The 27,559-nt window shown below is 33.6% G+C and overlaps 1 protein-coding gene across 1 annotated transcript; it reads right to left on the bottom strand.

Annotated features, from left to right (window-relative positions):
• Positions 1–27,064, bottom strand: LOC139516318 (heat shock 70 kDa protein 14-like). The gene is made up of 14 exons (XM_071306365.1): positions 26,935–27,064; positions 26,157–26,237; positions 24,967–25,098; positions 23,974–24,079; positions 22,982–23,072; positions 21,947–22,051; positions 12,179–12,340; positions 11,714–11,869; positions 11,019–11,121; positions 9,445–9,573; positions 8,766–8,858; positions 7,053–7,217; positions 2,263–2,321; positions 1–1,249 (listed from the first exon to the last, which is right to left on the bottom strand). The coding sequence occupies exons 1-14, from the start codon at positions 27,016–27,018 to the stop codon at positions 1,171–1,173; spliced, it is 1,545 nt and encodes a 514-aa protein (XP_071162466.1). The 5' UTR covers positions 27,019–27,064; the 3' UTR covers positions 1–1,170.
• Between the last annotated feature and the right edge of the window lie 495 nt (positions 27,065–27,559).

Here is a 27,559-nt window from a genome sequence, read left to right as displayed (position 1 = left end):
TAAGTTCTACTATTTTTATTCATTGTGTACATGTTGGTTGATAGATTTTAATATCATTCATAAATTTAAATCAAAACACACATAGGTTCATTAATGACAACACAATTTGGAAAACAGAAGTAAAAGAATGTAATGATGACAGTACATTGACGCTTAATCAAATGTTCCAAAATTAAACTTACTGCTAATAGAAGTTTTTAACGACCTTGACTGGCTATACAGCCCTTGCACGGTTGGTGACTAAACTAAACTTTAAAAACTGGCATTGTGAATGAAATTACTATCATTTAAAAGATACTAAAAAGTAAAGTGATGGGGTGTTCTCACTAAAGATACCCCTCTTAGGAAGCTGATGAGCAATGGATGTGAAAGGCATGCTCATATGAAGCTTGATAAAAAGATTCAGAGTGGTCAGTTTCATATCTTCTTAACAATATATAAATATAATGTCTACAGTCAGTTTAACAGTGATGAATGTGAAAACACAATAGCTGGTATATGATACTCACAATGAAGCTTAATACCACATATTTCAGAAAGATATGAATCTGAATCATGGTTTCTAAGGAAAATGTGACTAAAGGATGGAAGGACTGATGTCTAGAAGGTCTGCCAAACAGGCAAACTGAGGTACACCAGCAAGCCACCTTACTTCAAAGTGGGGGTTTAACCAAAAATCAGGAAGCTCTGATTAAAGAGCCTGATGAAAAAAGAACGAACATTTATTTGAAGGACACATAGACAGAGTCAAACCAGTATACCCACTTCTTTAAAACAGAGATATAATACTGGTGAACATAATAGTGAACCAGAAATTGTTTAATTGAATGTTCCATTAAAATAAGAAATTATTGGTCCTCATCCAGTGGGTATAATCAAAACAATAACAAAACACATGATTTTGGTCTTTCATTATATTTCAGTCAGTTATCTTATCTATAGCTCTTATCTTTATAAGTCAGTATCGTATAAAAGTACTAAACATGAGTGTATCACTAGTATAATCCTTTAGAATAACTTTGGGGAAATAAAACTTTGTATAAAAGAAGAATATCATTAACAAACGTAATACTGCAATCCTCATACAACTGTCAATCAGACAATGATGGGTCTCCATCAAAGCAATAACTTATAATATATAATTGTAATGTTTTAATCATCAGCGGCTTGTCAACTTTGGACTTCTACTGTAATTGAGACTGTCTTTTCTGAACTTGCTTCTTTACATGTAACATGTAATGATCCATCCCTGAAAAAAATGTTAACAATATTTACGGTTTGGTCATGTGTATTTTCCCAACAAGTGACACAACATATCTTTTGTTTCACTAAGTATCTTCTCTTATCCTATATTTATTATGTCATCAAGGCTGTTATACTGGTTACAAGACTTTACTTCTATATACTAAATAATGTTTCATTTAAAACAAAATATCATTACAACTGTCAGACATTTATCTATCTTTTATTTTGATAGATCCTATCACTTAAGGCATATATCAATTTTGTACTAATTGAAGTCAGAATATAGAAAGCAGAAAGCTTGCAATACGCTTCAGATTAGGTGAACTTAAACTGCTAGTCTACACTTATTCAAGAAGAAATTACTAGAGCTCTTTATATATATTTAAAGTCATATGAAACAAGTGACCAGTGAAAAATAACGTTATTCCAATTCTTGAACTAATGTATACAAACATCATAAACTTAGTCTTCTGTGCACGATTTTATCATTTCTTTCGCATAAATTTCGTATAATCATCAATTTTTTTCAATCGGTCAGTGTTGTGAAAATATGGCAGGTAATTAAAATTCGTGTTTTGAAGCAGAAGTTTAAAGATTGTTTGTTAACAATCAACACACAAAAAAGCATGGATATCGAGGACGGGTTTAACATGTACAATCAGATAATAATTTATTTTAAGGACATCCTTGCGTATTGCGATCACTAGATTTTTACGAGATGGGTCACACTGAGGTCACTTTGCATACGGAAAATATGTTGGGGAATTGCTTCCTAGGAGGAAGCAATTAAAATAAAGTAAACTTCTTCTAAATATGAACAAATTAAAGAATTTTCTTCAGAAAAAAGTATATGTACATAAGTTTTATAATGAAAACTATCCATTCAGTTATAAAAAAAACATAGTATTAAAAAACATAGTATTATTTTTTTTAATTTGAGGTTTCTTATGACTTTATATTTGATTCAGACTGAATATTATTTTTCATGTTGTTATGAGATAATGGTTGAAACAATACCTTCTGAGATGGAATACTATTGATACTACTGCTGATTTGGGTAGATCCTGCATTACAAGCTGAAATGATTAAATCAAAGAGCTGAAAGCTCTGAAGAAAAATGACGCCACTGCCTCTAATATTGGGATATTTTTTATGCAAGTCTTGATTTTCACATACCGTAATAAGTTGAACATTGCAACATGTAACATGTCTCGTAAGCATATAATTGATATTCGTATATGAGTGTGTGAAGTGAAGATGACAACTGACTGGTTTTTTTTAATACAAATGAATAGGTCAAGAGTCAAGACTACCTAAATGATCTACAGTATCCAATGACTACTGGCATGTTTTTTTTTGTACAAATAAATAGGTCAAGACTACCTGAATGATCTACAGTATCCAATGACTACTGTCTGGTTTTTTTTGTACAGATAAATAGGTCAAGAATACTGGAATGATATACAATATCCAATGATTACTAGCTGTTCTTTTGTAATAATAAATAGGTCAAGACTATTTATATGATCTACAATATCCAATGACTACTTGCTGTTCTTTTGTACGTACTAAATAAATAGCTTGTTGTTCGGTGTGAGCCAAGGCTCCGTGTTGAAGGCCGTACTTTAACCTATAATGGTTTACTTTTTAAATTGTTATTTGTATGGAGAGTTGTCTCATTGGCACTCACACCACATCTTCCTATATCTAAATAAAGACTACCTGAATGATCTAAAGTATTCTAATTAATGTGTATTTTTTTTTCTTGCAATTACATTTTTCTAATTCAAGAATACAGACTACTAGTATCCTTTCAAACCAAATGATTATGAAGAGCCTGTTGTAATAAGCTCTTATACCCCACTAGTCCTATAAACATATAACTTCACATTCTTATTCAATTTTTAACGTTTTTATATTGATATTTTCATTTTTTTTTTAATTTTTGAATGCGAAGTGTGACACATTGATAGTAAAAAAAAATTATCAGAACAGTAAATAGAAATAGTAAATAATGCTCTGGAGGTCATATGTTATAGGACTAATTACCCACATACTCATTAAATAAGTTACTAGTGACATACACAAATGTAGTTATTTCTGTTACTTGAAGCAAATTCTATTTCTGTACATTAACACAATATTGTTATACTTGCTTTATTTCACATTGAAGATTAGACAAATATGGATACTCCTTTGATTATTTTATTTCATGTCAGTCAGGTCCCTTTATATGAAACTTGAAACCACTTCTCTGCCATATTGATATTTTATAACAACTCTGCCCATGACCCATATAATTTGATATTCATTCTTTAACCATATATTATAGTAAGCTTGTTTTTTTTTATTTTACACTAATCCACAATCTTTCAGGTTAAATTTTGTCTCCATTTAAGTTTATGCCATTGAACCATCATGGTATTAAACACAATCCCAAGTAATTATGCTGTTATAGTGGGTCACCATATATTCAACTTGGGTGGCAGTCCAGTTATTGAAATTTGTGTCAGATTGGATAATGAACTAGACGTTTAGGAATTGATCTTATAATTTAATATAGAGCCATCGTATGCGACCCCTACCCGGTAACAAAAATAAACATGTCAAGCAGCAATACATGCCAAGAAATCCTCGCTAAAAATTCCGGTCGACCTCCTAGGCAGTCATTAGTAGCTAAAGATTTGATTTCATTCAAGAAATTAATTTATGACCTTCATGTACGTGTCGCTTAGAACACGGTTATATACCAAATGGTCAATATTAATCATCCATGTAATTTGCTCTATGGGGTGTTTGCAGAATTTCAACGGAGGCAATGTCTTGGCATGTTTATCACCAGATATTACAAGTCAAAAGAGGATGGATAAGTCTCCAAAATGCTTGCCAAACTGGAACTACAACAAGATCTCCAGACAAGGACGAACAAAACGTTCAAGCCAAAGTCAGTATTTATATACAAAGAAGTTGAGGGGCTGATTCACGCTATTGCACCAGACGAATTCCTCTTAAAAACATGTCCAAAGAGAACCATAACTGCCGAGAAATTCAAAGAATACCACGAAACAATTATTGTGGAAAAGCAAGTAAAGAATAACTCTTACTGTGAGTGTATTGACATTCCGCCAAGTAAAACACCGTACAATATTCAAACTCACTTTAGGGCCTTAATAATATGGTACAAGTCTGTCAAATGGGCACCTGGTTAAATCGACATCTAGTCAATCGGCACCTATTTAAAGCCAATTAGGTATCCAATAATAAATATAAATAATTCAACCTTTACAAATGTGAATAAACATGATAAAATTAGGTTAATATTTCTGGCCAACCCCTTCCTTATCTACCTTTTCTTGGGTAAATACTGTAAAATTTCTGGACAACCCATTCCTTATTTTTACTGTTTTTGCTTAAAATACTGTTAAAATATATATTAAACAGCCGAATTGACTATATCAAGTGCCGATTTAACCAGGTGCCAATTTGACTAGATGCCGATTTGACTATACCGGGTGCCGATTTGACTAGAATTCCGTAAGACAGTGATCGTGACGATCAGGGTGAACGATCCCACCCCGCCAATAAAACCGTTGTATTAAAGCCAGCATCGATATCGACAATTTATGCACATGTCAATGCACATGTCACACAGATACAGTCTGTTACAGACTCTATACTGTTGTAACTTTGTAAACAAAGATTGAGTCGGATTTCCGGTACTTCGATCTGTCTTATAACCAATAGAAAGTGGACCAACACGGACACATTATATTTTCTTATAAAAAAGGCAGTGGTTTGTAAAAAGAAAAGACTATCAAGTTTTCCCTGATTAATTATAGATTTTTAATGTTTTAACAATGTTTTAGTTTTACTTCACATAATCAATAAAGTTATAAAAATAGATTTATGAGTATCTTAACAACATTGGTTGGTTTACTACACAAAAATCATAATAAAAGCAAATTCCAGTTTAAATGTAAAATAGTAGATACGAAACCAAGAGCGGTAGACGGAGAAATGTAATGGAAAGTAAATACGAACCAAGCGCGGTAGGCAGAGAAATGTAATGGAAGTTCAGTTCACTAGTATAGAAACATGCCGCTGAAAGCGTCATTTTTCAATAAACAGCTGCGCCATGAGTGCATGATACGCCTGACGTCTTATGTGGAAGTCTTATGCAATAATCATAAATAGTTTATGAGAAAGTTTTAGGCAATAACCATATATTGTTTTAGAGACACGGCGGGACATGTGAAACCCCCCACCCTGTTTTTTTTTACAAAAACTAAATATTACCAAAATAAAATTTTGAATCAAAACCAAAAAGTATAAAGATCTTTAGATTAATATATCAAAGAAGTGTGTAAAGTTTTAAGCTATAATCATAACTTATTTTTGAGATACGGAGCGACATATAAAAAACCCTCCCCTGTTTTACAAAATACTCAATTACTCAAAAATAAAATTTTGAATAATCACCAAAAAGTATACAGATCTTTAGATTAATAGAACAAAGAAGTGTGTAAAGTTTTAAGCAATAATCATAAATCGTTTTTGAGATACGACACAACATGTAAAAAAAACCCTCCCCCTTTTTTACAAAATACTAATAACTCAAAAATGAAATTTTGAATCATCACCAAAAAGTATACAGATATTGAGATTAATATAACAAAGACATGTGTAAAGTTTTAAGCAATAATCATAAACAGTTTTTGAGATATGGCGCGACATGTAAAAAAAACCTCCCCCTTTTTTACAAAATACTCAATAACTCAAAAATGAAATTTTGAATCATCACCAAAGTATACAGATATTGAGATTAATATAACTAAGAAGTGTTTAAAGTTTTAAGTCATAATCAAGAATCGTTTTTGAGATACAGTGTGACATGTGAAAAAAACACACCCCTATTTAGTTATAAAGTGCTGTAACTCAAAAAGTTTAAATCTTATTTTCACCAAAAAGTATATAGATCATTTGACCATCATAAGAAACAACTATATAAAGTTTCATGAAATTTGGATAAGTCGTTCTCAAGTTACGGTGCGACATGTTTACGCCGGACAGACGGACGGACACCGGACATTTGTATACCATAATACGTCCCGTCAAAATTTTGACGGGCGTATAAAAATGGAATACAATTTTAAAAATTGCATTTTTACAACTAATAACAATACATTACAAGACAATGTAAAGATATACCAGTTAAAAAAAAATTAATAAAAGAACATGGTTCCATAGTCCCTCACTTTATACATATCTGATCAGTCCTATGACAATTACATTAAAAACTTTTTGTAAAATCCCAGAAAAAAAAAGGTTTGAAAGCTCTAACAATGCAATTTTCCATATAGACAAAATTGGCTGGAAATTTACCATTATTACATTTTGTTCTTTTTACTTTTGTGTTTCAGTAGGGAGGGCACACCAGGTGCTCCAGCATCTAAAACACCACCTGCAGTAACGTAGCTATTGTATGTTGTTTATATCAGTGTAGAAAATAAATCTTTAATACTGTAAACCAACTTATTTTTGCGACAATCACGAGTAGAAAAATAACAGGAATATAAATCGTCGCAAGTATGTTAAACTATGATAGTTCCTTATTTAACTACTTCAAGTGAATACGAAAAGAGTGAAATTAAATCGCAGAGAAAAGGAATAGAAAGGGCTTATCTTGAAATAAAGCATTCGCAAAAATAAGATGGTTTACAGTAATGTATTAGTTGATTGTCAAAAGGAATAAAGTATGCAAATTAAAATTTATTTTTTAAACAGTAATATTAAGCATATATACATACTTTTCCCAGATCTGCATCTACAGAGTTATTATTACTACATTCACACAGCTCTAGTTTGAAAGATGTCTGGTTACTTGGTAAGGTGACAGTTTCATGTTTTCGACATGGAAATGGCGTTAAAGCTGGAAAGACTGGATAAAGTTGGCATGTAGACTCACTAGCTGCCTATAAACAAATGAAGATACATTATTACAATGTACTTTATTGGGTAAAATCATAAGACATGTCACTGGAATATTTTTTGTAAACAGCAACCTCTGATGTATCATTTAAACTACTGGTCTAAGCATAACTTTTTAATCTCTAATTCAGTAAGAAAATTTCACTGTCAGAGGTTATTTTTTAATGCAGAAAACTTTAAACTACTAACATTTTAAGACACACTTTTACTTCTACTACTGACCAAGGTCAAAATGTTGCGTGAATTTTTTTTGGTTGATAAATTAGAGTAACTGGAACATGTAGCTATTGTGTTAGTCCTACTAGCATACAGTGTTCTCCCCAGAAATTTTGGATAGCATCACATTTTGCGTAAAAAAAAATAACTATTCATTGTTTCATGGCACTCAATCAATTAGTCCCAGTTGATTCTTATCTTTACATCAAAATGATATGTATTTTTAACAAAGTTGTCTAACAAATACTAAGTCTGTTAATGCGTAGTTTTTTCTCTTGGTATATTTTTTCGATCTGTTGTCATTATCGTGAAAATGCGGATTTTTGTCATATCTGGTCCGGTTCCGATCCGTAGTTTTCCCAAAAATGTGCAATGGCGGCCGTGGAAAAATTTACGAAAATGAGTCCGAGAATAAACATTGTTTGACAAGAGATTGTGAATGAATAAGACGCTTTTAATGCATTAAATAGATTAAACATAAACTTAAGCCAATTATGATAACTTTTGAAAGAAGTATTAAACTTATTTTAGCTCTAAACCAAAATTCTCGCTCTCGGAAGAGAAAGAAAGTAATTTTTGGAGAGTTGCACAAATAAACGACCTTTTATTAAAAAAATAAAAATCATTCCAATCTTTGCAAATGTCGTAATACAAAACGTAGATTTCGAATTGTTTTGTGATTGCATTTTTCCATGTCGAAATTGGTGATTGCAGACACGTGCCGTGGTATTAGTCATGTCATAAGTGTCAGCTTGGGATATTCGCATCCAAACAGTTATCACCCTGAAGGCAATTAACACCTAGCTATTTAATCTCTTAATTGCCTGTAGTGTCCGACTTAAAGGGATTACAATTAAAGGTGATATAATGTTTATGATCATAATCGATAATAGATGAAATATTAAAATTGAGGACAAGTAAAAAAGCATCTTCAAAATAATTATAGCGTCGCGGGAATAATTATAGCGTCGCGGTAATTATTATAGCATCACGGTAAAAACATATAGCGTCGCGGTACCGCGACGCTAAAACGGCCTGGGGAGAACACTGGCATATAAACAAACACCCAAGGAATATATTCTCTTCATATTGTATTAATACTTAGATTGAGTTTATTTACTTCAGGTATTCATGATGTATCATATCAAGCCTGTTTTTTGTTTGATGTTTAATCCCTTTCAAAAGATGTGCTCCTACTATCATCCATCTTTATATTTCTGGCCCAAAGAGTGATCTTCCTGTACAGATTTGACAGTATAAGAATTGATGTCAATATAATATTTGTTTTGTAGGATAATTTGACCTCATTTACTTACCTTTACACATATAGATTTTTTCAGACATTCAACTTCACTTTGTTCAAAATTCACTTTTATGTCTGTTTCATCACTTCCAGTAAGTATAGCTGCCTGAAATGGGTACATAAAAACACAAAATTATAACTTAAGTTTTTTTCTTCCCTAATCAAGTTACAGAGCTGAGTATTTCAGATTTTCACAGTGGAAGGTTTTCCCAGTCTCAGCTCTAGGTATAGAGATAAAAATCAATTCTTTTAAAATTAAACAGTTTAAAATGAAATTTCATTTAATTGCATTTTTTAAACAATATTTATCCTTCCATTGGTACTTTTAAATTGCCAAGGTTTTAATTGATACTCTTGACTACAAATTCAGTTTTATGTTTTATCCTTAGTTCTACCAGCTATTAATAGATCATAAGTTCACCAAAGTTTCATGATGTTGCTTAGCCTCTGATCTCAGTAAGCCAAGAGAGCTAAAAGAGGTGTTTAATACTAATAATTGATCAATCATCATAAACTACACCAAGAGATATTACAATTACGAAATAACGCCAAAAATGATTTTCTGGCTGTAATGAAGACCCATTAGTGGCTTTCGGCCGTTGTTTTTGCTCCGTGTTGGGGTTGTTGTCTCTTTGACACATCTTCCATTTCCATTCTCAATTTTACCTATTACATGATGTTATACAACAAACCTGTTTCGCTGCCCCAATTGCTATGACTTCATCTGGTGGTATAGAATTAAGTATTTCTGCATTTGGTAATGAATCAGTGATTATTTTTTGTACAAATGGAATCTTTGTTCCTCCACCACACATTACAACCTGAAAGGTTAAATAGACAGTTACATTTAGAACATAATTCCCAAAATATAAAAGTACAACTAAGATTCAATGTTTACAGTCACTTAGTGTCATAACCAGGTGCTCCGCAGGGCGCAGCTTTATACGACCCCAGTGGTTGAATCCTGAACAGTTGGGGCAAATTTGGTCACAATATTCAAGCTAAATTCTGCCTGAATTTGGATTGTGATCAAGTTTTTGACATAATATAGGTTTTTGTCACAAAATTAATGTGGTCAAAGATCTAACAAATCTATTTCAAAATACTGTGCAATTGAAGATTTCTTCTTGAAACTTTTCAAAATTCGAAATTTGAAAAATTTTTAAAAAAAAGGATGCCCTTCAAAAAATGGTAAACAAACCCCCCCCCCCCCCCCCACTTTTTGAAACCCCATTGGAGCAATAACCCTTAAACTCAATCCCATGCTTTCCATTGCAGTATTGAACCTTGCAGTACAATTTCAGAGAGATCCATACACTTAAACACAAGTTATTGTCATGATTGTTTGGAAACTAGGAACATGCTTCTTTTTGGCCCTTTTTTGGCCCCTAATTCCTACATATTTTGGGCAATTCACCCAAAACTTAATCTCAGCCTCCCTTTTGTTATATGGTACATTGTGGTACAATTTCAGAGAGATCCATACAATTACACATAAGTTATTGTCTTGACCCCTTTTTGGCCCTTAATTCCTAAACTTTGGCCCCATAACCCCTAAAATGAATCCAAACCTTCTACTTGTGGTTTTTAATATTGGGTATGATTTCAGAGCAATTGAAATACTTCTACACAAGTAATATCCTGAAACCTGAAACTTGAAAAATGCTTGTTTTGGGTCCCTTTTGGGCCCCTAATTCCTCATCTGTTGGGACCATCATCCCCAAAATCAATCCCAACCTTCCTTTTGTGGTATTGAACCTTCTGAAAAAATTTCATGAAGATCTATTCACTTAAACTAAAGTTATTATCCGGAAACCAATGTGTCTTCGGACGATGACGACGCAGCAGACGACATCATACCATTATACGATCCCAAAATTTTTTTGGGGTCGTATAAAAACTATGTTATTGTTGAAAATGTTGACACTTTCTCCATAAACCTTATCAACATACTGATTTATTCTTTTTAAACATTTGCTAGAAAATAAAACACTTTGAATTGAGTTAATTGTAGAGTAATCATATTTTTGCTGAAAAGGACAAGCAAATTCAAATAAATCAGTCTAAATCAAATATACATTATACTCAAGTATCAATATGCAAAATGATGGTTGTTGAACTTGCCCAACTACTTAACTAAACATATGATATGATGCAATATGCCACAGTATTTACATCAATTATTGGAGAAGACTTAAATTGCCACAGTATTTACATCAATTATCAGAGAAGTCTTATAGCTGAGTAATGCTAAAAAAATACCTACCTTCTGGATATCTGATTTTGTAATATCTGCAGTTGTACATAAGTTGTCTATCAGAGAGGGACACAGCTGCACTACGGGCGATATAAGACTTTCAAATCTGGCTCTGAAATAGAATTATAATTGAAAGATACAAGATAGTTTGTATTCACTTGAAAAACAATGAATAACTATACAAATGAATTTCTGAATATGCAACTCTTACATTTGTTATAAACCATAAAATCAAATACCCACAAAATGCATGTTTTCCTCAATCCATAGTATGTGCTAGCTTCCTTTCAAGTTTCAGGGATTTGGTTTGAAAACTGTGTTAAGAATTGATTACACAAGTAAGGTACTGACAAAGTCAACAGTACCGGCGAGACAACCACACTAGTTTATATTCAAGCCAGATAACCACAGTTAACAAATCCTGTCACTGAATCCTATCCTTTTCCACATAAATGAATGAATCAATATAGAAATTTATATAAAGATTGAAAAATAGGTAAACCTTCTTAATCATATGTTTCTCTGCATATTGTACTGTATTGAGGTGTAAACATTACTCTTACCTTGAAACCTGACAATGGAAGTCTACCCCTTCAAACATTACTCCTACCTTAAAACCTGACAATGGAAGTCTACCCCTTCAAACATTAATCTTACCTTGAAACCTGACAATGGAAGTCTACCCCTTCAAACAGTAATCTTACCTTGAAACCTGACAATGGAAGTCTACCCCTTCAAATAATGATTCAACAGCACATTGGGCATTACCAAGTGTAGATAATGAATGTTTCACATTATCTGCTTCCAAACGGAGCTTCTTTACTGATCTTCTGCTTTCTTTTACATCTAATTTGTACTTTCTAAATAAAACATACTTAACAGTCAGTCCAAAGAGCTAAACATTCTAAATAGTATATTTATTTCCAAAATGGAACCATAATACAAACATGTACATATAAGCTTAATTCTTTTTTTAATCTAAATATCAAAAGTTGAAAATCAACATTCTTTTTAATAATCCATTATTCAAATATTCTTTCAATTCAAACTACCTAATATTAAGTTATTCAAAATGGAAGTTTTGGTCTATAAAATATATTAAAATTATTTTAAACTTGTTTTAGATATCTAATGACTTTTGTATTAGTAGAATTAAATAATAAGATTACTTATAAAATTCTGTTGCTAAGTAATCTGTGAGACTGTCTGTAAATTTGCTTCCTGCCACTGCTCTGGAATTCTGGGAACAAAAGACTCTGTATAGACCATTTTGTACTTTAACAATTGAGACATCTGTAGATTCACCACCGATACGGAATACTAAAACATTGCTGTAAGAGTAAAACATAATTTGTTCTTGTCTGTTTTCAAATGTTTTGAAAAAAGGTCCCTACTCATTTTAGTATGTAAGTGAAATTTTATGTTATGAGACAGCATTACCTGTAAAAGGGGACAAAGTCTGCATATTTTTTTTTTAATTCAAACTGTAAAATTTTAAAAGAAAGAAAGAGATTTCTGTGCAAATGCGGGAAAATAAAACTAGAGGCTCTCAAGAGCCTGTGTCGCTCACCTTGGTCTATGTGCATATTAACAATGGACATAGATAAATTCATGACAAAATGGTGTTTTTGTGATGGTAATGTGTTTGTAGATCTTTCTTTACTGAACATTCTTCTTGCTACAATTATCTCTGTCTATAATGAACTTGGCCCAGTAATTACAGTGGAAAATATTTCCTAAAAATTTACAAAAGTTATCAAAAATTTATGAAAATTGTTTACAATTGACTATAAAGGGTAATAACTCCTTAAGGGGTCAATTGACAATTTTGGTCATGTTGACTTATTTGTAGATCTTATTTTGCTGAACATTATTGCTGTTTACAGTTTATCTCTATCTATAATAATATTAAAGATAATAACCAAAATCTGCCAATTTTCCTTAAAATTACGAATTCAGGGGCAGCAACCAAACAACAGGTAGTCTGATTCGTTTGAAAATTTCAGGACAGATAGATTTCTACTTTATGAACAATTTTACTCCAGTCAGATTTGCCCTAAATGCTTTGGTTTCAGATATATAAGTCAAAATTGTGGCCAAGTTTGGATTAATTTGGCCCAGTAGTTTCAGAGGAGAAGATTTTGTAATAGATTACTAAGATTTACGAAAAATGGTTAAAAATTGACTATAAAGGGCAATAACTCCTAAAGGGATTAACTGACCATTTGGGTCATGTTGACTTATTTGTAAATCTTACTTTGCTGAACATTATTGCTGTTTACAGTTTATCTCTATCTATAATAATATTCAAGATAATAGCCCAAAAACGATATAATTTTCTTAAAATTGCCAATTCCTGGGCAGCAACCCAACAACAGGTTGTCCGATTCATCTGAAAATTTCAGGGCAGAGATCTTGACTTGATAAACAAATTAACTTCATGTCAGATTTGCTCTAAATGCTTCGGTTTCAGAGTTATAATCCAAAATCTACATTTTACCCCTATGTTCTATTTTTAGCCATGGCGGCCATCTTAGTTGGTTGGCCGGGTCACCGGACACATTTTTAAACTAGATACCCCTATGATGTTTGTGGCCAGGTTTGGTTAAATTTGGCCCAGTAGTTTCAGAGGAGAAGATTTTTGTAAAAGTTAACGACGACGGACGACAACGAACGACGGATGCCAAGTGATGAGAAAAGCTCACTTGGTCTTTTAGGCCAGGTGAGCTAAAAAAGTCTGAAACTAGAAAATTAGACGTACTTAACAATAAGTTAAATAGCTTACATAATGGATATTTCAATACAGAAGATGCTTCTATCAACTATATTGCATTAACGAGGGCTGTGTCGGAAAATACGCGAAGTACAAACATTACGTTATGGTAACGTTGTTACCATACCGCTTTACTCTGTGACGTTATATTATATGCATTAGCTATCACAATGATTAAACGTATAGAAAAACACAACGCATGATTTATTAAGATTCTTCAACATTTAATGGTGCCGTAACCTTTGGATATATATGGATTCAAAGCTGAAGTCAGTTCGTGCTGGACACAAAGGAGCCGTCACGAAGCTACTGGTGAAATTCGACGAGTTAAAGTCAAAAACAGACACAGAAGTTGACGAAGTGAAAGCCCTTGATGATGCCGTCACGCAGAAACAGAAAACATTGATTGACCTGAATAACAGACTTTTGGAACAGACATCGGAGGAAAATCTGGAGCAGGAAATCACAGACTCAGATGAGTATATGTACGAACTTGATTGTAAAATTAGACAAATTCGGAAATTTATTAAGTCCTTTGAACATGTTGAAACAAATACTAAAATTTCGCATGATACTGTTGGTCCTTCAACGAGCAGACTTAACCCAGACGCATATCATTTCACACCCGAAGCTAGAGTTGATATGAACAGATGTGCAATAGATTCTATGAACCAGCAGTATTCAATTAACGCCCCTGCAGTGCATACCCGTCCCTCAGAGAATGTCATGTTTCAAGTCCCGTCAGAACCAAGATCTTCAAAAACTAATTACCATAGGCTTCCAAAGTTAGACTTACCCTATTTTAATGGAGATATTCTCAAGTGGCAAACATTTTGGGATTGTTTCGAGTCATCTATACACTACAACGACACATTAAACGCCAATCCAAAAGTTTAATTATCTTAAAGCCCAGCTAGAGGGAAGCGCCGCGCAAACAGTAGAGGGATTCGCTTTAACTAATGGTAACTACGAAACCGCAGTCAACCTTCTCAGAGATCGGTTCGGACAACCTAGCAAACTTATACATGCTTACATGAAAGCACTCATGAATTTACCCGCACCGACAAATGATGCTTTTAGTTTGACGTCTTACGGAGACAGATTAGAATCATACGTCCGAGGATTAGAGTCACTTGGTCAAACACCAGAGATGTATGGTTCACTTTTGGTACCTGTAGTTTTGGACAAGTTACCGATTGATATAAGAAAATCTATTGCAAGAGAACACGGGAGAGATAATTTGATATTGCAAAATTTACGAAAATCAATAACTAAAGAGATTGAAATACTTGAGGCAGGACAGGGAGTCATGGAACCGGACAGATTGCACACCACAGCATTTTTCACAGGTACACAACCAAGATCACACAATAAAGGTAAATTAACTGACACACGGAAGAAGGTAAATACGCATACATGTATTTTTTGTTCAGGTGAGCATTATCTGACGGAGTGCTCTGAAGTAACAGACGCAAACGCTAGGAATCAAATTGTAAAACAGAAACAGTTATGCCTTAACTGTTTAGGGTCACACCGGATGGCCGCATGTAAGTCTACAAAACGGTGTAAAAATTGTAACGGAATGCATCATACAAGCATATATGTAAAGGGAAAGAGGCCAATACAGGTACGAAGCAGGAGCCGAAAGTACAGCAGACAGCTATCAACGTGGTCGAAACAACAGACACAACTAGTGTATTGCATGCATCACAAGTAAGTCCCGACATTCTTCTAAAAACAGCAACTGCACCAGTTATATATAACGACGTAAAAATAGAATGTAACATCTTATTTGACGAAGGAGCGCAACGTACTTTTATCACTCAGAAATTAGCCGATAAACTAGAAATTAAAACAACGGGGAAAGTCAGCATTCAACTGTCTGCGTTCGGAGATTTGTCTCAGAAAGTTCGTAACTTGGAAACTGCAACAATACAATTACAGACCGACACGGGAGAAAATGTGCGTATAAACACACTCATTGTACAAGAAATTGCCGTCCCGATTCATAACAGTATTTCACAGACTACAAGGAGCTTGCCACATTTGAGAGGACTTAAACTTGCACATTCTGTACACAGTGGAGAGCGTTTTGAGATCGACCTACTAATAGGCGCGGATTATTACTGGGAAATTATCGAGGACAAAATCATAAGAGGAAAAGGACCCACCGCTGTACAGTCAAAGATAGGATATTTGTTATCAGGACCAATTATTGCAAATATCAGCCAGCATTCAAGATCTACAGTTCTTTTAAACATTATTTCATCCCATCAATTGGAGGAGACAGAGATTGAAAAGTTTTGGACACTTGAGTCAATAGGAATCAATACATGTGATACAAGGAGAACACCAACTATTTACAGACATACCAGAACACAGCTATTGATTACGAGAATGGAAAGTACACGGCAAAGTTGCCTTGGAAACTTGACCACCCAGATTTGCCTTCAAATATGGCCATTGCTAAAGGTAGGACCGAAAATATAATCAGACGCCTTAACCGGGAACCGCACTTGCTACAAAAATACAGTGAAATAATCAATGACCAAGAAAAGAGAGGATTTATAGAGAGAGTTCCAGATACGGAAGATGATAACAACAAACATATGATTCACTACATTCCTCACCATCCTGTTAAAAAAGATTCCGAGACTACCCCCATTCGTATAGTGTACGACTGCAGTTGTAAACCACAGCAAGATTTAGCCAGCTTAAATGATTGCTTAATGTCAACGCCACCAAATCTAAATGACTTAACGAAAATATTAATGTGATTCAGAATCAGAAAATATGGTATCAGTACAGATATTGAAAAGGCCTTTTTACAGATAGGACTTGACAAGAAGGATCGTGACGCTACACGTTTCTTTTGGCTAGCTGACCCCAAAGACCCACATGGCAATCTTACAACTTACAGGTTTAAATCGATATTGTTTGGCGCAACATGCTCACCATTTATTTTAAATGCCACTCTACTTAAGCACTTGGACGAAAATGAAAGTAGTATAACACAAACGATGAAAAGGGACTTATATGTAGACAATATACTGTCAAGCGTTGAGACTTATGACGAAGCCATTACATATTTCAAGGATGCGAGAAATGTCATGGGAAAGGGAGGATTCAATTTGCGATCTTGGAGCTCAAACTGCAGTGATTTAACTGAAATTGCAAAAAACGAAAATTTAGCCGAAAAGAACATAACGGTGAAAATACTAGGAATGATATGGAACACTGAAAAAGATACAATTTCTTTTCATAAAGTTAATGTAACAGATATTAAGGAACCAAACATTACGAAACGTGAAATACTGAGTCAATCATCTCGAATCTACAATCCTATGGGATTACTTTCGCCAGTGTCCGTTAGGGCCAAAATTTTGGTGCAAGACCTCTGGAAAGACAAACTTGAGTGGGATGAGCCACTACCGTTAAACGTACAACAACAGTGGATGGAATTAGCTAGAGACTTAGAATTTTCAACAAACACAGAGTTACCGAGACAGTTTTTAACTGAGAGTACAGATGAACCAAAACAGTTACATGTTTTCGTTGATGCCAGCCAGAGAGCCTACGGATCAGCTGTTTATATTACAAATGGACATCAGTCAACATTAGTATTTGCTAAGAGTCGTGTTGCACCTATAAAGACATTGACATTACCACAATTAGAACTAATGGCAGCTGTGATAGGAGCTAGAATTGCAGCACATGTAAAATCAGCTTTATCAATAAACAAAGTCATGTATTGGTCGGACAGTCAAATAGTTTTACACTGGTTAACAACGACTAAACATTTGAAAAAATTCCTTCACAACAGAATTACAGAAATTAAATCTTTAACACAGGATTCAGAGTGGAAATATTGTCCGACGAATGACAATCCTGCAGATCTATTGACAAGAGGGATCAGCGCTTTACAACTAGCAGATGCTAAACTGTGGTATAATGGACCGGAATGGATCAATTGTTCAACATCTTGGCCGCAGTGTACACCTAACACATGCATTCTTTTAACGAATATAGATCAAGAGGAGAGCGTTACAAATACAATTGAAGTGAATAATACACATGGCATTCATTGCATACTGGATATTATGAGATACAGTACATTAACAAAGATACTACGTGTTAGTTCGTGGATTTACCGATTCATAGCGAATTGCCGCAAATCACGCTTACATAGAATACAGAGCAAATTCATCACATGCGAGGAACTACAAGATGCAACAGAAAAATGGATAATAAGTGCTCAGAGGATTTCATTTGATAAAGAAATCAAGACTTTGAAGTCGCAATCGAAAACACCCAATACCTTAATTCGACAATTACGACTATATATAGATGAGAAAGAAATCATTCGTTGCCGCGGGAGAATTCATAATGCTCCAATTAGTGAAAATTCAAGATTTCCGTGTTTATTACCAAATTATTATCATTTTACTGAATTGATTATATCGGAAGTTCATAAGAATTTAAAACATTCAGGAGTATTAGCCACAGTCACTGAGATTCGCCAAAATTATTGGATACCTAAAATACGTCAACAAGTGAAACCAGATGCTCCGCAGGGCGTAGCTTTATACGACCGCAGAGGTTGAACCCTGAACAGTTGGGGCAAGTATGGACACAACATTCAAGCTGGATTCAGCTCTAAATTTGGATTGTGATTAAATAGTTGACACAGCATAGGTTTCTGACACAGAATGAATGTGTTCTAATGAACTTAAAATTTTTGTTTTCTCTTAGAGCAATTCACTATGCTGTTGAATATTAATTCTCTCAAAAAAATGTTTGAAGAAATTTTCTTTTTTATTTATGAAATTTCAAATGAGAAAAATTGAACCCAATTTTTTTAATCACATTCCCCTTTCCCTTATTCCAAAACTAATCTCAATTAAAATTTCTAATGGAGTTTGCAACAATAACTACTCATTTAAATACATCATAAAATATTAAGATGTAAAAAAACTGCTTGTTATCACTGAATGGTAAAGATTATTTTAATTTATCAGTTGGTAGTAAAAAGTGAATATACATTGTATATTGTATATAACAAAGATTTAAGTTGATTCTGGACAAAGAAAGATAACTCCAATTAAAAAAAAATCTTGCTATTGCACAATATTTTGCAATTAGATATTTCTTGCTTACTATTTTGGACAAAGAAAGATAACTCTAATTAAAAAAAATTTTGCTATTTCACAATATTGTGCAATTAGATATTTCTTGCCATTGCGTAATACTGTGCAATTGAAAAGACTTGCTATTGCACAATACTTAATATAATAATTTTGGATCCTGATTTGGACCAACTTGAAAACTGGGCCCATAATAAAAAATCTAAGTACATTTTTGGATTCAGCATATCAAAGAACCCCAAGATTTCAATTTTTGTTAAAATCAGACTAAGTTTAATTTTGGACCCTTTGGACTTTAGTGTAGACCAATTTGAAAACAGGACCAAAAATGAAGAATCTACATACACAGTTAGATTTGGTATATCAAAGAACCCCATTTATTCAATTTTTGATGAAATCAAACAAAGTTTAATTTTGGACCCCGATTTGGACCAACTTGAAAACTGGGCCAATAATCAAGAATCTAAGTACATTTTTAGATTAAGCATATCAAAGAACCTAACTGATTCATTTTTTGTCAAAATCAAACTAAGTTTAATTTTGGACCCTTTGGACCTTAATGTAGACCAATTTGAAAACGGGACCAAAGGTTAAGAATCTACATACACAGTCATGACAGTTAGATTCGGCATATCAAAGAACCCCAATTATTCAATTTTGATGAAATCAAACAAAGTTTAATTTTGGACCCTTTGGGCCCCTTATTCTGTTGGGACCAAAACTCCCAAAATCAATACCAACCTTCCTTTTATGGTCATAAACCTTGTGTTTAAATTTCATAGATTTCTATTTACTTATAAATACTAACGTTATGGTGCGAAAACCAAGAAAAATGCTTATTTGGGTCCCTTTTTGGCCCCTAATTCCTAAACTGTTGGGACCTAAACTCCCAAAATCAATACCAACCTTCCTTTTGTAGTCATTAACATTGTGTTTAAATTTCATTGATTTCTATTTACTTAAACTAAAGTTATTGTGCGAAAACCAAGAATAATGCTTATTTGGGCCCTTTTTTGGCCCCTAATTCCTAAACTGTTGAAACCAAAACTCCCAAAATCAATCCCAACCCTTGTTTTGTGGTCATAAACCTTGTGTCAAAATTTCATAGATTTCTATTAACTTAAACTAAAGTTATAGTGCGAAAACCAAGAAAATGCTTATTTGGGCCCTTTTTGGCCCCTAATTCCTAAAATGTTGGGACCAAAACTCCCAAAATCAATACCAACCTTCCTTTTGTGGTCATAAACCTTGTGATAAAATTTCATAGATTTCCATTCACTTTTACTAAAGTTAGAGTGCGAAAACTAAAAGTATTCGGACGACGACGACGACAATGACGCCAACGAGATAGCAATATACGACGAGTCGTATAAAAAGTTCTTCGTAAATGCGTTACTTGCCGTAAAGTAACCGGAAAACTGTACAGTGCGCCAGATCCTCCACCTCAACCAAAGACAAGATTAATGGAAGCACCACCGTTTACCGTCAAAGGTGTTGATTTTACTGGAGTGTTATATGTTAAAGACAATAACGGACAAGGAAGCAAAGTATTCATATGCTTATTTACATGTGCGTCAACGCGCGCAGTGCATTTAGAGGTCGTCACAGATCTTAAAGAAAGATCTTTTTTACAAGCGTTCAGAAGATTTACGAGCCGCAAGTCTTTGCCGAGAGTGATGATATCTGACAATGCGTCAACATACATGACCGCATCCGAGACTTTAGAGAAACTAACCAAATCTGAAACCTTAAATGATGCGTTATCCGTCTGTGGGACGAGTTGGAAATTCATAATAAAACGAGCTCCCTGGTATGGTGGTTGGTGGGAACGCTTAATAGGACTAACAAAAATGTGCTTACGAAAAGTTCTTGGAAGATCGTACATTACATTGGAGGATTTACAAACAATAGTCACCGAAATTGAAGCCGTGTTGAACGATCGGCCTTTAACGTATGTGTCCACCGACATCGAGAATCAGGAACCTTTGACACCATCGCACCTGCTTTATGGGAGAAGGATTACAACTACACCGTATCCACGACAAGACATCGACGAAAATACAAGTTTCACAGACAGAAGCGACATTTCTAAACGTGCTGAACTACAAAATTTCGTAATTGACCAATTTTGGTCGCGATGGAAATCAGAATATCTAACGTCGCTACGTGAATACCACACCCGAACAGGAGATAACGACCAGACAATTCAAGTGGGAGATGTTGTTCAAATCCATGAAGACAAGTATCCAAGAAACAAATGGACAATCGGAGTCGTTGATTCTTTAATAACTGGAAACGATGGACTTACAAGAGCAGCCGAAGTGAGAACAAAATCCGGTTTTTTTTCTCGACCGATCGTAAAATTATATCCCTTAGAGATATGTGACAATATTCACCCAAAGGAAACACGTGAAACTCAACAACCAGGAACTAGTAACATACAAAGACGATTACCGTTTCGTGAAGCCGCCGTGTGTGCCAGAAGAAACATCCACGAATGGACTAAGAAATAAACTTTAATTGTGTTTATTTAAGGTTAAGGAACTAGATTATTTTATTTGAGATAGACATTAATTCAAGTTAAATTTATTTATCTGTATTGTGAATTTTACATTTTTTTAATTTTCGTTACATATATATTTCACTTTTGTCGGTCCCCAGAATGTTGGAAAATACGCGAAGTACAAACATTACGTTATGGTAACGTTGTTACCATACCGCTTTACTCTGTGACGTTATATTATATGCATTAGCTATCACAACGATTAAACGTATAGAAAAACACAACGCATGATTTATTAAGATTCTTCAACAGGCTGGACAAGAAGCTGTTGTGGGATTAACAATTTTTAATATAACTTCAGTAACAGTAAGATCTATAAAACTAATGTCATCACTAATATTATGAAGTTCTTCAGGTAACATAGCACTTGAATAATCAATAGTTGACTGGGAAGAAAAAAATCAATTAAATTCATTGGCCTTTTCGATTTCTTCAAATATAATGTTATTGTACCAACCATTCTAGAGTATTATCTGTCTGTCCAATATCATATGATAAGAGGGCTGACACAGGTTCTGATACAGTTCTTAAAACTGAAAATCCAGCTGCATTGGCACTCTCACTGAAAATATAAAAACATTTTTGTTATTTCTACATACTAGGGTAATGTTCTGAAACAAACTTGTTTGGAGAGTTTCACAGTACTACACCATCAAGTAAAGTGACTACTTAAAGATAACAATTTTCTTAATCAGGTTGCCTACGGCTAAACAATGCACTCAGCTGATTATTGATTTTCTGTCAAAGTCGTATCGAGATCAAGGTGAATTCTGAATATTGTCTGATCAGGTTAAATCTGAGAAACCCCAAAATAAATGTTGAAATCAAATTGTTTTATTTCTTTCGCCAATAATGATTTTTCTTAATCAGGTTGCCTACGGCTAAACAATGCACTCAGCTGATTATTGATTTTCTGTCAAAGTCGTATCGAGATCAAGGTGAATTCTGAATATTGTCTGATCAGGTTAAATCTGAGAAACCCCAAAATAAATGTTGAAATCAAATTGTTTTATTTCTTTCGCCAATAATGATTTTTCTTAATCAGGTTGCCTACGGCTAAACAATGCACTCAGCTGATTATTGATTTTCTGTCAAAGTCGTATCGAGATCAAGGTGAATTCTGAATATTGTCTGATCAGGTAAAATCTGAGAAACCCCAAAATAAATGTTGAAATCAAATTGTTTTATTTCTTTCGCCAATAATGATTTTTCTTTTGCAAAATGTTAAAAAAGTGACCCCCCAACGGAAACCCTGCTTTCAACTATCTTTTCTACATCATGATGGTCTGTTTTTATTGGTGGAGTGACCCAGAGTACTAGCAGAGAACCATGACTGGCATCAGAATTACTGACACTCCTTGTCAATTTAGATCAGGATTCAAACTAACAACCTCTAAGTTAACATGCTAGTGATAACTGTTGATGAACTACTTACGCCACTCAACACCTCATATATCTGTAACCACACAATAAATAAAAGTATTATAAAAACCTAATAGCTTGTTTTTGGTCCTCTGAAAAATCACATGGAACAGCTAACACAGAATCATGTATATCTCCATCTCCATGACTTCTTGCTGTCTCTGAAAAATAGTCAAGTGTTTTATTTACAATTTTGTATACTGTAAAATCAGAATTATTGCATGCATTTATCATTTTTATCAAAAATTGCAATTTGAATATTTGGCGATATTGAGAAAAAAACCTGTTTAATTGATATTCAAAATTTCGAAACGCCAGGTTAAATTATTGTGATTATAACCCTGTCGATTTTTCACAATAATAAAAACATTGCAATAATTTTTGATTGTTTATATTTGTTTCTACCATGTAGATATGGTCATAAACCATCAACAATTCACTTGTTTTCCAATCCTACTTAAATAGTCTTAGTCTACTATTTATTTTATGATTATTACAATAAAATATTGTTTACTCTCAAGTGTGTAATGCAAGCCTATATCAAAAGTTATTTTGCATCTTGTTTACAAATATTTTATTTAACTACAAGATTTAATGCATATCGTTCTTTAAAGACAATGTATTATCACTAAACAATGATCAAGATAGGTGTAAATCTATTGATCTACGGGTCAAGTGAAATATCTTAATGAGTCATCATATTAGTGTGTATACCCCATTTTCATAGTTAAATTTAGGCTTACTAATTATCCCATTAATGAAGTGTATTAGGAAAATTAATAGAAATTGAGCTCACTATTAACTAACACCCCATATAAAATTCTGCTATAAATCCCTTTGACAAGTTTCTGATGATCTTTCTTGACAAACAATGATATTTAATTGGATATCTATTTCAAATAATTAAGCTGAATAGTAAATAAATATGTAACTCGGTTTCAATAACTTTGAATCTGTATGGATACTGAATGAAACTGTTATTGACAATGATCTAGCTTTGTTATCTTAATTTGAAGAGTTACTTTTTTTTAATCACTGAATAAATTGTTGAATAGCACCTACCTAACATACGTAGATATATAGCTTCTGCTATTTTAGATGGAGGGACATCTTTGGCCTGTCCTTTGTGTTCTACTTTGAAAACTGGTTCATCATCTTGTAATGTCATCTGAAACAAATTTTCAAAGTATAATACATATAAAAATATTGACAGGAATCACCATTATTATGGTGTATTTCTAGCTTGTGGTGTATAGACAGATTTATAGCAGTATTTCTAGCTTGCAGTGTATTGTCAGAAGTATGGTGGTTATCTTCCTCGTAGTAGGTATATGTATAGAAGTATGACGAATTTCTAGCTTTTAGTATATGGACAGAATAAGCATGTATCTTTAGTTTGTAGCATATGCACTAAAGTATGGTCATCCAGGTGTTTTTCCTTGCTTGTAGCATATGGCCATAAGTGTGGTCGATTTCTATCCTGTAGTATATGGACAAAAATAGGGTGTATTTTTAGCCAAAGGTAAATGAAAAAGAGTTTCATTCTAGCTTGATGTTAACTGACAGTTCAAGGGTGTATTTCTAGCTTGAAGGAAATAGACAGAATTACAAATGTAACATGTATTTATACATTTGTAACTTGTGGTCCTAGGTCAAAATTATGTTTTTTTCTTGTTTGTAGTACAAAAACAGAAGAATCGTTAATTTATAGCTTGTAATATATGAAAGTGGTATGGTGTTTTCAGGCTCATAGTTTATAAACAGGGTGAAATGATATAAATTTGGGTATGCTTCTTGCTTGTAGTATAGAAGTGGGACTAGGGTGTATTTAAACATGTTGCTTGCAGTAAATGAACAGAACATAGATACGTCTTGCTGGTAGTTTATGGATATATGTTTTGTGTTTTTCTTGCTTGTACCATTTGGGCAGAATTATTATGAATTTCTTATTGGTAGTATGTGAAACTAATTTGGCTGAATTTCTAGCTTGTAGTATATGGATACAATATTATATTATGGTATTTGTTTGAGAGTGTACTGTAAATGTAATTATACCTTAACAGGAGAACTCTCCATATATTGCTGTAATATTTGATCATCACTGCTTCTTCCTAGAATCTGTTTAACATTACAAACAGTATTCTGGGCATTCCTTATCTTTCCTTGTTTTGCTGCACTTCCAACTGCCTATAAACAAAAGATGTTTACTTGTATTACTGCCATTCAAGGTTAATATGACATGTGTTTACTATTACATTGTTTGCTTATAAAAGATTCATAAATCACAACAGCAAGAAGTCTCTTTCATTTTTGTAAGGTATATTGTCTCTATAAGGAAGTTTTTAGCATCTTTTTTGTATAATACTCAACATAAGTTTGAAAAAAGTTAAATTTTTATATTGTTATCCTTACCTGGTCATGATCAGTAAATGCTACAATACACATGATACAAGGAGTTACTCTTACCTGATCATGATCAGTAAATGCTACAATACAGGGAGTCACTCTTACCTGGTTATGGTCAGTAAATGCTACAATACAAGGAGTGACTTTTATCGGATCATGATCAGTAAATGCTACAAGGTTCTGGGATGAAAATTTCAGGGACTGAATTTTCGCCTCTCCCTTGACACCATTTGAGAGGAAACGATGATAGTCCCTAGGAAGGGGATGATAAATGGCTGATCCGTGTTAAGAGAGAGCCATATCTCTTGCATGTAAATTACACCTTTGTAGATTTCAAAAAAAGAGCAGGCTAATGCTGCTACAAGGCAGCACTCGCACCCACAAAGAGGAAAGGGATTAATATAAGTTGCAATAACTTGTTTCCCAATCCACTATAAATAAATATATTTAAACTAAATGCTACAATACAAGGAGTTACTCTATCCTTACCTGGTCATGATCAGTAAATGCTACAATACAAGGAGTTACTCTATTCTTACCTGGTCATGATCGGTAAATGCTACAATACAAGAAGTTACTCTATTCTTACCTGGTCATGATCGGTAAATGCTACAATACAAGAAGTTACTCTATTCTTACCTGGTCATGATCAGTAAATGCTACAATACAAGGAGTTACTCTATTCTTACCTGGTCATGATCGGTAAATGCTACAATACAAGGAGTTACTCTATTCTTACCTGGTCATGATCGGTAAATGCTACAATACAAGGAGTTACTCTATCCTTACCTGGTCATGATCAGTAAATGCTACAATACAAGGAGTTACTCTATCCTTACCTGGTCATGATCGGTAAATGCTACAATACAAGGAGTTACTCTATCTCCCAAGTCATTTGCTACCACATCTGTTTTACCATCCTAGAAAACAATTATCATATTGTACATAATATAAAGCTGCAATAAACTAACAAATGTAGTGGGATCAACATCAAGCAAAGATTTTTGCTTCAATTGTGCAAGGAAGATACATAAAGAGCTGTCTTTAACTTGCAATGTTAAAAATCATTAAACTGTTAAAGTATTATTCAACATGGCTACAACACCTAAATGTAAAAAAAAGAGAATTTTGAATTGCTTTCACCAAAACAGATTTAAGTTCAGGAGAAATGTTACATTTTACATTTTTGTATAACAGACTACGATAAAAAAATCCAAAACAACTTGGCAAGAAGTATGAGATCTGATGAGAAATAGTGTGGGAACTAGGATATTAAAAAAACAGGAATTTAATAGCCAGCAATATGCACGAATTACTTGTGTTGTTCAAAAGTGAAATATTTTTTCAGGAAATGTCCTCGTGTGCTAATTTCAAAGACTGTGACCTATATAATTGATTAATTCTTGATTTTTAAATGAAAAATTTGAGTGTAATAAGCAGATAAGCATGATAAAAGAGGGAACATAAATTGATAATTTCTGTTTTGTTTGATACTATTGACACCGGGCAGCGTTGGCCGTTGTGTAAATTTCAATTCACACTCGCAGTTTTATAAAAATATGGACCCAGTTAATTCCCAAATGCTTGTTGTTGAATTCATTTAAAAATTTCGTTTACTTTGTAAACAGCAAGACAAGCTGACGTCGAACCAAAATGCACACCAAATGCAGCCATGAGATTCTTTAAATTCTCAAAACACATGTAAATCACTTCCGGTTGAGAGGGTGAGACTAAGACCTGAACGCGGTCCTGAAAAGATCATGGAGTAGATATTTCAATATTTTTTTTAACATTCCAAATCGATTTGAGATGATTAAGAAATGAATTAAATATCGTATCAAGATCAAGAATAATTTAAAGAAAAATATATGTATATGTCAAAACGAACCAAATGGAAGATAACTCGCCCCTACCAAATAGGCGCCCATCTCTTGATTACCAACTCGCCACACTGAAGAAAAAGGATTAAATCCTGTTGTATTTAGATCTGAAACTTGCACCACTAACGAAAAGAGTTTAAATCCCACTCAGTATCATGTCTGGTACTAATAAGTGATATATATGGAAAAACCTAGGAATCAGTATGGATCAGTATGGTAATAGCCTGAGGGGAGGGGACTTTATAGGGTGAGGGGGCCCGGGTCAATACAGGATGCTGTCCTCAAAGCGTGACTACCTACATTACATGTATAACTTACTAACTAACTTACTAACTAACTAATTTTATTCAGTATAAAACCCA

This window comes from Mytilus edulis, chromosome 1, assembly GCF_963676685.1.
Source record: "Mytilus edulis chromosome 1, xbMytEdul2.2, whole genome shotgun sequence".
Lineage (NCBI taxonomy): Eukaryota > Metazoa > Mollusca > Bivalvia > Mytilida > Mytilidae > Mytilus > Mytilus edulis.
This window is presented reverse-complemented; position numbering and strand designations above follow the sequence as displayed.